This window comes from Chiloscyllium punctatum, chromosome 44, assembly GCF_047496795.1.
Source record: "Chiloscyllium punctatum isolate Juve2018m chromosome 44, sChiPun1.3, whole genome shotgun sequence".
In the NCBI taxonomy this organism is placed as follows: Eukaryota; Metazoa; Chordata; class Chondrichthyes; order Orectolobiformes; family Hemiscylliidae; genus Chiloscyllium; species Chiloscyllium punctatum.
This window is the reverse complement of record NC_092782.1, coordinates 8,222,688-8,235,291: the sequence shown is the minus strand read 5'-3', so window position 1 is coordinate 8,235,291 and position 12,604 is coordinate 8,222,688. Positions and strand designations below refer to the sequence as shown.

At 40.6% G+C, this 12,604-nt stretch overlaps 1 protein-coding gene across 1 annotated transcript in view; it reads left to right on the top strand.

Moving 5' to 3' along the window:
* The window catches only part of LOC140466699 (ras-related and estrogen-regulated growth inhibitor-like), a 79,573-nt gene extending 73,976 nt beyond the window's left edge, over nucleotides 1-5,597 (top strand). The window contains 2 exon segments of the mRNA XM_072562174.1: nucleotides 5,162-5,389; nucleotides 5,391-5,597. Of these exon segments, the coding sequence (XP_072418275.1) occupies nucleotides 5,162-5,389; nucleotides 5,391-5,570 (408 nt within the window). The 3' untranslated portion in view covers nucleotides 5,571-5,597.
* Nucleotides 5,598-12,604: the final 7,007 nt, after the last annotated feature.

The following is a 12,604-nucleotide window of genomic DNA, read 5'->3' as shown; positions in this document are numbered from 1 at the left end:
TTGTCATCTGTGTAGTACTGAGTACATTAATAAAATATGTCTGCAGAAGTATGAAACAAATCTATCAGTTACTGAATTTCCTTGGCAGCTTTTAAAATTTTGCTGTACAAAAAAAGCAGACGTATTACAGAACAGAAAATTCATAGCTTCCAAATAGAACAAAATACCTCAAGCCTCTTATAATTTGGGTTTGATCGAAAAAGAGTAATTGCACATCCTTCAGACTCTGGTGTACTGTGAGGCTTTCAGTTTGGACAGTGCTCAAATTCTGTCTTACTGTGTCATAAATATCATTTTAATGGTTGTTAAAAAAAAGCATAAACAATGAACTAGACAGGGTAAAGAACATTCTTCACCATTTCAGGAATGCCTCATTCACCACAGGAACGCATCCAGTCTTTATTGCCTCTTTGTTATTTTGTTCTGCTGCCTTTTGGCCTCCTCCCAATGGGACCTGTGTAATAGATCCCCCCAAGTATTGAGAAGGTTTCCAAGCTCCCCTGGTCACTTTCACTTGGGATCCAGAGTTGGACACTGCAGTTGCTTAATGAGTTTATAGAGAGAGATAAATCCTCTTCCTAAGTGCTGAGTTATTTTATTTTCCTTTCTTTAGTGTATTGCTGTGCTGTGAGCTCAGTGGGGAATCATTCCCCATTGGAAGAGGAAAGAAAGTTGTGTGTTTATATTGCTTTGATTTAGAATAGGACTCTCCAAACCTGGGTTCGGGACCTGCAGTAGGATAATGACTAGTCTCCAACTTCATGACCCTTGTGGAGCTAACATGGCCCCGCTCTCTCAGATCTCCCTTCCACATTCTCTCTTTCCAAGGTCCTCCCTTCTCCTCTTCCCTCCAACTCTAAAAGTTGATCCTCCCCTCCACCACTGTTCTGACTGAGGGATTGTGACAATCTTCAGGGAGGGGATCACAGTGGGAAATTGTTTGGGAAGTATTGCTTGAGGATGTTTGAAATGGTTTAACAGTTAACTGATTAACTTTGGAATATAGTCACTGTTGTAAACAATGGTTGCTGATTTTCACAAAGCAATGCCCCACAAACAGCAATGTGATAATGACCAGACAGCATAGAACAGTACAGCACAGGCCCTTGGTGCTGTGCAAAATATGACTCCATATTAAACTAATGTCTTCTGCCTACCCACAGTTCATATCCCTCCATTCCTTGCTTATTCATGTGTTTATTTAAAACCATCTGTCAATAACTTGGGCTGGATCCCATCAGGCCCTAGGGACTTATCCAGCTTAATGTTGTTCAAGAGATCCAACACCGTTTCTTCCTTGACCTCAAAATGCCCTAGAGACTTGTTCATTCACGTGGTTGAAGGTTAATATTTGCCAGGACGCTAAGACGGTGTACTCTTTTTATTGTAATAGTGGGACATTAGGTTTTGGGAATAATCCGATGAGATTTCCTGTTTTGAGTATGATGTCTCCTCCTCTCCAAATCTCTGTTATGCTAACATTCCTTTGTTCCGCAAAGGCCAGAAAACAACAAAAATACCAGGGATTCTCAATTGGGCCTGTTGGGTGGCTTTCTTTATAGCACTCATGAGATATCCACAAACTAGTTTTTGTTTTATATTGAAAAGCAATGTTTGTTATGATTGGAAACATTTGCCTTTTCCCTTCCCAATTAATGCATACCCAGTTTCTGGCTCTCATTGTGTAATTGGGGTCATCAAAAATAAAGGGAGCAGAGATTTTCAAATCAGGACTAGGTCATTTACAATTGAAGTCAGAGAATGAAGTCCAGTGGAAGTCTTAAAACGCACTGCTTTGAAACACCTTGTATGCTGGACCAATGAAATAACTGCACAGAGGCTGATATCCTGTCACCAAGTTACTCTTTATTCACTTGTGCACGCACTACACTGGCTGTGTACGGTCAACCAGCTTGGAGTCAGTCCCCTCAACTGAGGAAATTCTAAATCCCCATTTATATATTTGTTTCTTAATCCCCATTTATATTGGTTGGCCAGAGCTTCCTGCTTGGCCTCGGTAACAATCCTAATCAAGGGCTTTGTAGTCAACAAGATCCACCGGGTAGGAGAAAGTGAGGACTGCAGATGCTGGAGATCAGAGCTGAAAATGTGTTGCTGGAAAAGCGCAGCAGGTCAGGCAGCATCCAAGGAGCAGGAGAATCGACATTTCGGGCATGAGCCCGAAGAAGGGCTGAAAAAGGGCTTTCCTGAAAAAGGACTCATGCCCGAAACATCGATTCTCCTGCTCCTTGGATGCTGCCTGACCTGCTGCGAAGATCCACCTGGTTCCAATCACTACAGCCAGACTGTCTATTACTTCAGAATTTGGAGATGTTTCTGACCACAGGTCTTCACCTTTGCTGGGGCTGCAAATTTCCATTTCTGTGCCATTGTCCAACTTCACCTCTATCCCCATTCATATTTTGCTGCTATCCTTATTCATGTCTTCATTATCTCAGACTTGATCAATGTGTCCCATATATGCTAATCTTCATAAACTTGAGGGCAATCAAAACTCTGCTATCCCAATTCTTACTCACACAAGTCCCTCCTGTTCATCTGTCACAACTGTGAACAACAAAGGAGCCAATGTTTATTGGGGTTAGGTAGAAATTTAGAGTCAGGCCAAGATCAGATTGACTATGCTCTTGTTGCATTCGTTGCTGGAGCAAATGGCCTATTCATGCTCTGAAGTCACATGTTTTTATTCCATTTTGGGGTGGGGAGAGAAGGAGGTTTGTTGGCCCCTGTTACGATCGCTACTCCCAGTCTGCATCCATCTCCTTTATAATTGGCCGAACCTGAGTTTTTGTCATTCATTAAACTTGGGTGTTTTAGGGAAATCCTAGCTATTACATATGTTACATGTAGAAGTGAGGTATCTGATAACATGATAAAGTAGTATCTTGCAAATTAACTGCAGAGTATATTCTGTTATTATCAATGCATACTTGAGAGACTGGGTTAATCATCATTCTCATGTTTCACTGTTACTTACACAGCCTTGTTAGGGTTCCATCTGCAGTTTAAATCGGTTATAAGGCCTGTTTTAAATTGGTTACATGGGAAGATATTAAGGCTTCCCTCCTCTATTGTGGTACCGTTGTAGCCTGAGTAATGAAAAGAAAGCTAAGATTATATCACTGTCTGCCACAAGTATTCACCAGGGTCATACGGCCATCATGTTGTCTTAGGGTCAAATGCATTTGAAGAAAAACCATGGAGCTATGTAGATGAACAACTCATCTTACAGTTTCTTAGTTTCTACACAATATTTTCTTTTCTCATGCTTTTCTTACAGCATTTGTTGCCCATCCCTAATTGACTTTAAATGTCATGTCATGCTAGGCCATTGCAGCAGACAGTTAAGAGTCAGCCATATTGTTCTGGGTCTGGAGTCATATGTAGGCCAGACCAGGCATGGATGGCACACCTCCTTTCCTGATGGTCGTTAGTGAACCAGATGGATTTTTACCTCCATTGATGGCAGTTTCATGGCGCCATTACTGAGATTAGCTTTATGTTCCAGATTTATAAATTAAACTGAAATTCTGCCAGCTCCCATGGTGGAATTTGAACCCAAGTCCTTGAGGATTAGCCTGAGCTTCTGGATATCTAGCCCAGTGACATTACCATTATGCCCCCACCTCCACATTGCAGTGACAACCATTGCGTTGAAGGGAATTCTTGATGAAATCCCAGTGGTAGCACAAAATCATATTTCATATATAACTAACTGACTAGTCACTGCTTACTGCTACAGTTGTCATTTTCTCAGTGGATGGTTCATTCAATTTTGGGAACTTAAAGAAGCTAATAGGACAATGTGCAAGTGTATAACTAAAGGAACATTAAAGACAGAGTAACTCTTGCTTAGCAAGTTTTGAGAAGATTTGTAGCTCAGGTTGAGGTTCTGGATGTAGGTTTGCTCGCTGAGCTGGAAGGTTCATTTCCAGATGTTTCGTCACCCTACTAGGCAACGTCTTTAGTGGGCCTCAGACGAAGCACTGCTGATAAGTCTTGCTTTCTATTTATATGTTTGGGTTTCTTTAAGTTGGTGATGTAATTTCCTGTGGTGAGGTCACTTCCTGCTCCTTTTATCAGGGGGTGGTAGATGGGGTCTAACTCGATGTGTTTGTTAACAGAGTTCCAGTTGGAATGCCATGCTTCTAGGAATTCTCGTGCCTGTCTTTGTTTGGCTTGTCCTAGGATGGATGTGTTGTCCCAGTCGAAATGGTGTCCTTCCTTATCCATATGTGAAGATATTAGTGAGAGAGGGTCTTGTCTTTTTGTGGCTAGTTGGTGTTCATGTGTCTGTGTGCTCACCAATTTCTCAGCAACAAACCCAAACATGCAGACAAAACACGTCCAGAAACCCTAGCCACTCTTCCCTACATCAAAGACATCTCAGAAATGACTGCCAGACTACTCAGACCCCTTGGTGTCATGGTAGCCCACAAACCCATCAACACACTAAAACAGCAGCTAATGAACTTGAAAGACCCTATATAGGCAACAAGCAAAACTAATCTCATTTATAAAATACCATGCAAGGACTGTAACAAACACTACATTGGACAAACAGGCAGAAAACTAGCCAGCAGGATACATGAACACCAACTAGCCACAAAAAGACAAGACCGTCTCTCACTAATATCCTCACATACAGATGAGGAAGGACACCATGTCTACTATGACAACACATCCATCCTAGAACAAGCCAAAGACATGCACAAGAATTCCTAGAAGCATGGCATCCCAACCTGAACTCTATCAACAAACACATCGAGTTAGACCCCATCTACCACCTGCTGAGAAAAAGAACAGGAAGTGACCTCACCACCGGAAATGACATCACCAACCCCAAGAAACCTAAACATATAAATAGAAAGCAGGACTTACCAGCAGTGCTTCGCCTGAGGCCCACTGAAGATGTTGCCTAGTAGGTGACGAAGCGTCTGGAAATGAACCTTCTAGCTCAGCACACAAACCTACATGCATAACTCTTGCTTTGATGCTACTTGTGCAGATTAACTAGATATCATAAAAAGCTGAAGTGTCACTTTATGTAGGTTTGGGTTTGATTATGAATTAGTTTGTGTTTCTCTAAGTAATCTCATAGATGTCCTCAATCAGTATGTAATGCGATGTTGTTTTTCAGGAGGATGCCATTCAGAGAGAAAGTCACATGCGTTGGGCAGAGGGTTTTGTCTTGGTGTATGACATCACTGACAGAGTTAGCTTTGAGGAAGTGATTTCATTGAAGAACTTCCTGGATGAAATCAAAAAGCCAAAAAACGTGACGCTGATCCTTGTGGGTAACAAAGCTGATCTGGACCACTCCAGGCAGGTCAGCACTGAGGAAGGGGAGAAAATGGCTACTGAAATGGGCCTGTGCTTTTTACGAGTGTTCAGCCTGTACTGGAGAGGGCAACATCAACGAAGCTTTCTATGAACTGTGCAGAGAGGTGAGGCGGCGTAAAATGATCCAAGGCAAGACCAGACGGAGAAGCTCCACCACCCACGTCAAGCAAGCCATCAACAAAATGCTGACCAAAATCAGTAGCTAAATATTTGTGAAGGGGGGAGACGGGGGGGGGGGGGGGGGGGGGGGGTTGGAGAAATAATTAGAAACTGAAAACAACAACAAAAAAAGTTGAATTATATCACACAAAATAGGAAATAAACAGTTAAGGATGTTAGCGTTCCAACTCCATGTAACTTCAGATCTGTTTTTTGGACAAACCCCAGTCTGACAGAAACTATTGATGTCCCATAGCATTAGGTACCACAATTAAGAGTGTGGATCAGGCTGATAACTCTCACTGTGCAAATGTATATGAGACTAATTTTTAAATCCTTCCATGCCTAAATACTTAATTAATTTTAGGTTGAAATGGGTCAAAGTGTAAAAGAATAAGGGCTTCAGGGTTTTAACTGTTTCAACTGGTGTTCTAATTTTTAAGTTTCAGAAAAGAATCCATTCCATTTGAAGTCAATGTTTGAGCAGGTAAAGTAAACAGGATATTGGACTGCAGCTAATAACCTGAATTGTCAGGGGAGTAAGATCTTCAGAGCCCTAACTGGTTAAGGTAATGAACAGTCCCAGAATCACTTGGGCTAAGTTAGCTGATCTCACTTTGGTGCAAAGTAGACCGTCTGTAGTTGACCTCAGCACCCCCTGTGTTAAGGTGGAGAAAGGATAAGCTTTGGCTCCCAATGGCCATCTTGCAGTTGATGCTGCAAGCACTCATATTTGCACATGCAAAACACAGGCTTGGATTTGCCTGAAAACCCCCTTCATTACAAACCGACTGCCACCAACTCATCATTTAAATAGAGAGGTGGGTAACATTATGGAGAGGCACTACCTCCCATGGAACAGTACCTTCATTCTCCTTACAAGGAGTTAAAACCATCAGAGCGGGGTATGACTCAACAACAAAAAAAAAGTAAGTGTGCATTGTTGCCACTATATGTTTGAAAATATGATAGATGTCTAAATTGTATATATATATATATATATAAAAATACATATATCTAAATAAATATGCTCTTTTAAAATATCCAAGTTAAATTGGATCTATTTGAAAACTATGCAGTTGGAACCCATTGTATCGCTGACCATTTATCATTGAGATAGTTCATAGATACAATCAATGCTGTGCTTGGAAAAGCTGTCGGTCCCTTTCATTTAGGTTGTGTTTTTAATATGAAACCCAAGGTTGGCTATCTCCTGTTGGTTGTTTCCACAGCACTTTGTACAATCTATAGTAGGTTGTCATTTTTGGGGACTGTAAATGGTTAATTAATGTTGTGATTTGTTAAGCTATTAATTAAATTCATTAGGTCTGTAAATCAGTTACTAAAATATCAAACAGCCTTTTGAAGCTTGGAGCGGTTTCTGTGTTCTGTATAAGTTTGCAATTGTAGATTTTTTTTCCCATGAAAAGTAAATAAGTTGCTTGTTCTTTTTTAAATTAATGATCTCATGATTTATCTTGTAATTCATTTTTTAAAAGGACCAACTTAGTTCTATATATAAAATGCAAGAATATTTCTCTTGTTAAATGCCAGAAAATACAAAATGAATGCATTCAAATTTGAGAGATATTTTTGTTAAACCCTGAAATATTTAAGATGTTTTGTTAAGGGACTGATTTATTTGCCTGTAGGTAACTCCTTCAACTATACAATTAACCGATGATTTTCAGAGTATGCTGAATGTTGGAAAAACCGAGCAAATGTACTGAAGAGGTCTCCTCATATAATTGCTGTCACTTTGCTGTTGTAACTTGCTTTTCCATGTAAAATAAATCCTGAAATATTTGTTATTCTTTGAAATGTTTGATTAACTGCATCAGTGTACATCAGTGCACTCACATTTCTGCATCCTGATTTGTCTCAACTTGACAGGTATGTACTGGCATTGATAGGAGAGGAGGCGATTACACTGCAGGGTTGTGATACAGCAAGATGAGGGCATTTATTCATGGTCTTTCACATCTCTATCAGTGACACTTCACAGCTGTGCTTTTTTCTTAAATGCTGTGGATGTGCACAAAAGTCCTTTTCATTATGCTAGAGATAGGGGTAGCTGAGTTTCCCTTCCGCTACCAGCGATAGTAATTTCCGTTCAGGGCACAGCAGATAATATAATCAAATTCAGGCAATATAGATCTTTGATTTGAACCTTATCATTTCTGTGGCAGACTATATGGACTCTATTAAGTCTGTTTCAATCCCAAGGTCACTTATTAGTCGTGATGTGGAGGAGCTGGTGTTGGACTGGGGTAGACAAAGTTAAAAATCACACAGTACCAAAGTCCAGGTTTATTTGGAAGCACTAGCTTTTGGAATGCTGCTCCTTCATCAGGTAACTGTGGAGCAGGACCATAAGACACAGAATTTATAGCAAAGGATTACAGTGTCATACATGGTACATTGATGAGATCAAGCAGACTCTACGGCAATGGATGAATAGATACCGCGCAACAATCGCCAGACAGGAGTGTTCCCACCCACTTGGGGAACGCTTCAGCGGTCAGGGACATTTGGCCTCAGATCTTCAGGTGACCATCTTCCAAGGTGGATTTTGGGATGTGCAACAATGCAGAGTGGCCGAGCAGATGAACATAGCCAAGTTCAGCGCACCCGCCCCCACACTCTGAGGCTTAAACTCCATCACATTCAGATACACACTTTACCAAACATGTACACATGCAAACACTCTCTCACACAATTACACTCTCATGCACGCGCACACACCTAAGTTTATTGAGTGAATTTGCATTTGCAGAATAATATTTGCAGATACATTCTGTTTTGCTTAAAAAGTGCACAATCTACAAGCAGTCAATCCATGTAATATTTTATAAATTCCACTTTGGAAGTAGAACCAGTCTAACTCTAGACAGGGATCCAGACAGACTCTAACCTAACACATATAATGCATTGTCTGAGCTGAGATGTCACCTTTATTTTAAATAAAACCTTAAAGTTATCTCGAGAATGCAACTTTAAATTAAGTTCTGGGATTTACATTTTATGAACCAAAACCTGCAACCCATTCTAAAAGATGAAAGACAACAATCTCAGTTTGTTCAATATATCATTTCAGTTGCATGACATTGTAATCTTTTGCTATAAATTCTGTGTCTTATGATCCTGCTCCACAGTTACCTGAAGGAGTGGTACTCCAAAAGCTAGTGCTTCCAAATAACCCTGTTGGACTATAGCCTGGTGTTGTGTGAATTTTAGTTTATTCATCAGAAATAGTCCATGGACAGAAATTTCAAATCCCATAACATGTGTCACGTAGTTCACCAGGATATCTGGGGAATAACTTTCAGACCAATGTAAAGGTTCATACTCAGTATAAAAAGAAATGCAAATTGATGGAGATTTCACTGAAGTGGTAGACATTAAGGTTGTTTTCAATTTTGATTCTAGTCTAACTTATACAATGGATTTTCGGTTCTGTGTAAGGTCGAGAGCCCTGTAAAGCTTTTAGCCTTTTTATTGTACAGAATTGACTTGATAATTACCACTCTCTACAAATAAAACTGTTTTAATACTGTCTTCAAATGAGGTTATTGATGAGGTTGAGAGAAAAAAAAGAGGTGAGATGAGAACTTTTTTTTAGCAGAGAGAGTTATTACAATCTGGAATGCATTGCCTGAAAAGATGATAAGTGTGGATTTGCTAATACTTTGAGGAAGTTTTTAAAAATTCTATAAATCTCTGAAGGAAAAGACTTTGCAGGGTTATGGGGAAAGTGCACTACACTGGGACTAATTGGAATAGTCTTTCAAAGAGTCATTAAGAGCAGGATTAGCCAAAGGCCATGTTTCCACGTTCAGGAAGTCTCACAAAATGGATAATGGCAGTATCCTTTACCAACAATACAATGTCACAATGCTACAAGCTCCCCATAGTACTGTATATAAAGTTCCAGCCACTGCAATATTATGTATGGAGCACTGTAGTGGGCTAGCAGTCTGCTGTTTTCCTTGGAATTTAGCTCAAAATCTGTCTGTCGCTAATGACTTGAAAATCTCTCTAATGGATGTACTTTAAGTTTGTGTGTTTTCTAAAAACTTGTTCTCCAAATACTTTTATAAGCAATCTTTAATTCTCTCAGTGTTTCCAACTTGTCCTGATCTCTAGACAAATTTGCAGCATTCACAAGGAAGTCTCAAAGATCCCCCTTCAGCATAGTTCAAGTACTAGAATACTCACATGGTCTCCTGCTTGCTTTCAAAACGTACTAAGTAGGATAATGCCACTTGACTGTTATGTAAATCTTAACTGCTAAGTTAAATAATGGAAAAGTACAGGCATGACATGTTTTTATAGCAATAAAAGTAAAATACTCTAAATGCTGGAAATCAGAGACAGAAAATGCTGGAGAGTCTCAGCAGGTAGCATCAGTGGAGAGAGAAACAGAGTTAACATTTCGAGTCTGGTATGACTCTGCTTTTGAATCCTTGTTCAGGACCAAGCATGAGAATCAAACATGTCTGGAGTCAAAGAGAAGGAGAAATAACCCCACAAACATAGTAACATTCTGGGAATCAGACTGGACTTAAAACATTAACTGTTTCTCTCTGCACAGATGCTGCCAGATCTGAATTCCTGTGCACTTTTTGTGTATATTTTTATAGCAGTTATTGGGCATCAGTAGCTATTTGAGCAGATACAAAATAATAAGAAATAAAAAATTGCTTGTGATATCTCCATAAATCTATCATGTAAGTGTGATTTCCTTTGTAATGGTTACTTTCTTCTCAGTTTGGAATCTGTGGCCTGACAATCCCTCTTTGGACTTGCGGCAAGATCACAGATTCTGAAAAGACAGGTTGATAAATGAATTCAAGAAATATGACATCAAGCAGAACAGAAATTCAAACAATGCCAGTGAAAAAATACATTTGAATAAATTGCAAAAAAAAATGCTGTCTTTTAATTAACTGAGTCTGTCCCTCCCTTACAAACTAGAGAAATGTTGTAAAGTTTTATATTGGTAGTTACAAAATGTGAGATAGAAATATTTTGAGAGTGAGAATGAATTTAACTCTAAACGGTATTAAACTTCGCACCCCTTTCATCAGATTGCTTCATTTTTGAGGCCTTTCGTGAACTGGGAAAGTTTTTGATCGGATTTCTGCTCCTTGGTTGAATGTTTGGAAATCACCTAAGGGGAAGACAAGAAGGTACAATAATAACTAAGGCAAGGTGCACAATCATGGCTTCTGTGTTAGGGATTACTACTTAGTATCTACACACGTAGCTGCACCAACACAAAGCGATATCAGTCAGTGATCCTCCAAGTTGGTAGTGATTGTGGGTGGAAGAGGGACTGTGCCCAGTGCTACATAAAGGACTTCCCAATGGGCATAAATGCTATGGAATGGAGCGAGGGCCCAAGAATTAGCTGACCCTATTGTTCCCTGTAATTTGTTCGCAGATCACCCCATGCAGACAAGATGACAGGTCAAATCAACCCTGTACTTCTGATAACTGTGGTGTAGCTGCAAAGGAGCTAGCATAAGATGGCCAGGAGCAGACAGACCAATGGCCAGAACAGCACTGGGGAGCAATGGTAGAGGGTCAAGGAGTGCTGGATGCTAGCCAGTGCCAACATCCAGTGCAATATTGACCGACATATCACAATCATTGCAGCTCTCTGCAATTGTCAAATAGGCAATGTTGGAGCAGGCTGAGCAAACTATGGCCTGGAGTCACTCATTTATGCCAACTCTTCCAGGAGGACCTGTTCCACATTAGGTAATTCAATTTCAGTGGTGTTGAAAATCACAGCATTGAATTTCTATGCCTTTCCAGCAGTTCCATGGGTGAAGTATCACAGTCTGCCATTTGCAAATGTATTGGGGATGTTCGCAAATGCCCTGTTTAGCAGAGTGTATGCATTTGAGACAGTTACAGTAGACCCTAAGGGCCAGCTGCCCATTGTAGCATTTGTCAGATGGGAGGGGCAATTAATGGGAGAGTCAACATTCCCTGGAATCAATAAGGGATATGATGGCTGGAAATAGGCCTTCAGTTCTGTGCCTGCTACCCAGGGAACTCTTGACTCCTCATTCCCCCTCACCAACCAGCCAGCTCTCCCCCACTAACTGATCAGAGGCATATTGGTGACAATGGGCTATACCTAGAAGGCTCATGACACTAGTCAGAACCTGTAAGAGAGAGAGAATATCAAGGATTATAATATCTGCGGGGACCCTACACAACCTCATTCAGTGGGACTGGAGGAATTTAATGGAGGGGGAACAGGAGGAGTCATCACCTCCTTGGTTGAGAAGGAAGGTAGGATTCTGTTGTGAATGGTGTGTCTGAAGTTGTGCCGGGACAATAGAAAAATGCAATGACAGGCCTGAGACCACCTCATTGCCACCTACCTCCGTTGCAGTTTATCAATCTGTGGTGGCTGGTCTCCTGGGATTTTCTCATGGACATGGATATCTTTGTTTCATTCCATTGTGCTTTCCTTCTGATGGCTTCATCAATGTTGATATCTTCACCTTAACACTGCTGGTATTGTGATCCGTTGTAGGTGCCAGTCTTGAAACTAACCCCATCCTGATGGGGCTAGATGTGCTGCTAAGATAAAATTCCAGCATCAGAGCCCAGAGGGCCAAATCATTACCTAGATAGGAGACAGTGGCATAATGGGGATGTCCATAGATTGGCAATTCGATACACCAGGCTAATGTTTTGGACCCATGGATTCATTTCCTACCATAGCAAATGGTGAAATTTGAATTCAATAAAATTTGGAATTAAAAGCTAGCCAAACGGCAACCATATAGCCATTGCTGATTGTTGTAAAAACCCCACTAATGTCCCTTTGGAAAGGAAATCTGTCATCCTTACCTCGTCTGAGCTACAAGTGACTCCAGACCCACAGCAGTGTGGTTGAGTTAACTGGCCTCTGAACTAGCCAGTCACTTAACTCAAGGGCTACTAGGTATAGGAAACACCTAATGCCAGCGATGCCAACATACCACACAAAAATAAAGCAAAACACAACACTTGTACATTCCTGCAATCTCAGGCACCTGAGAGGAAAAATCCTGCA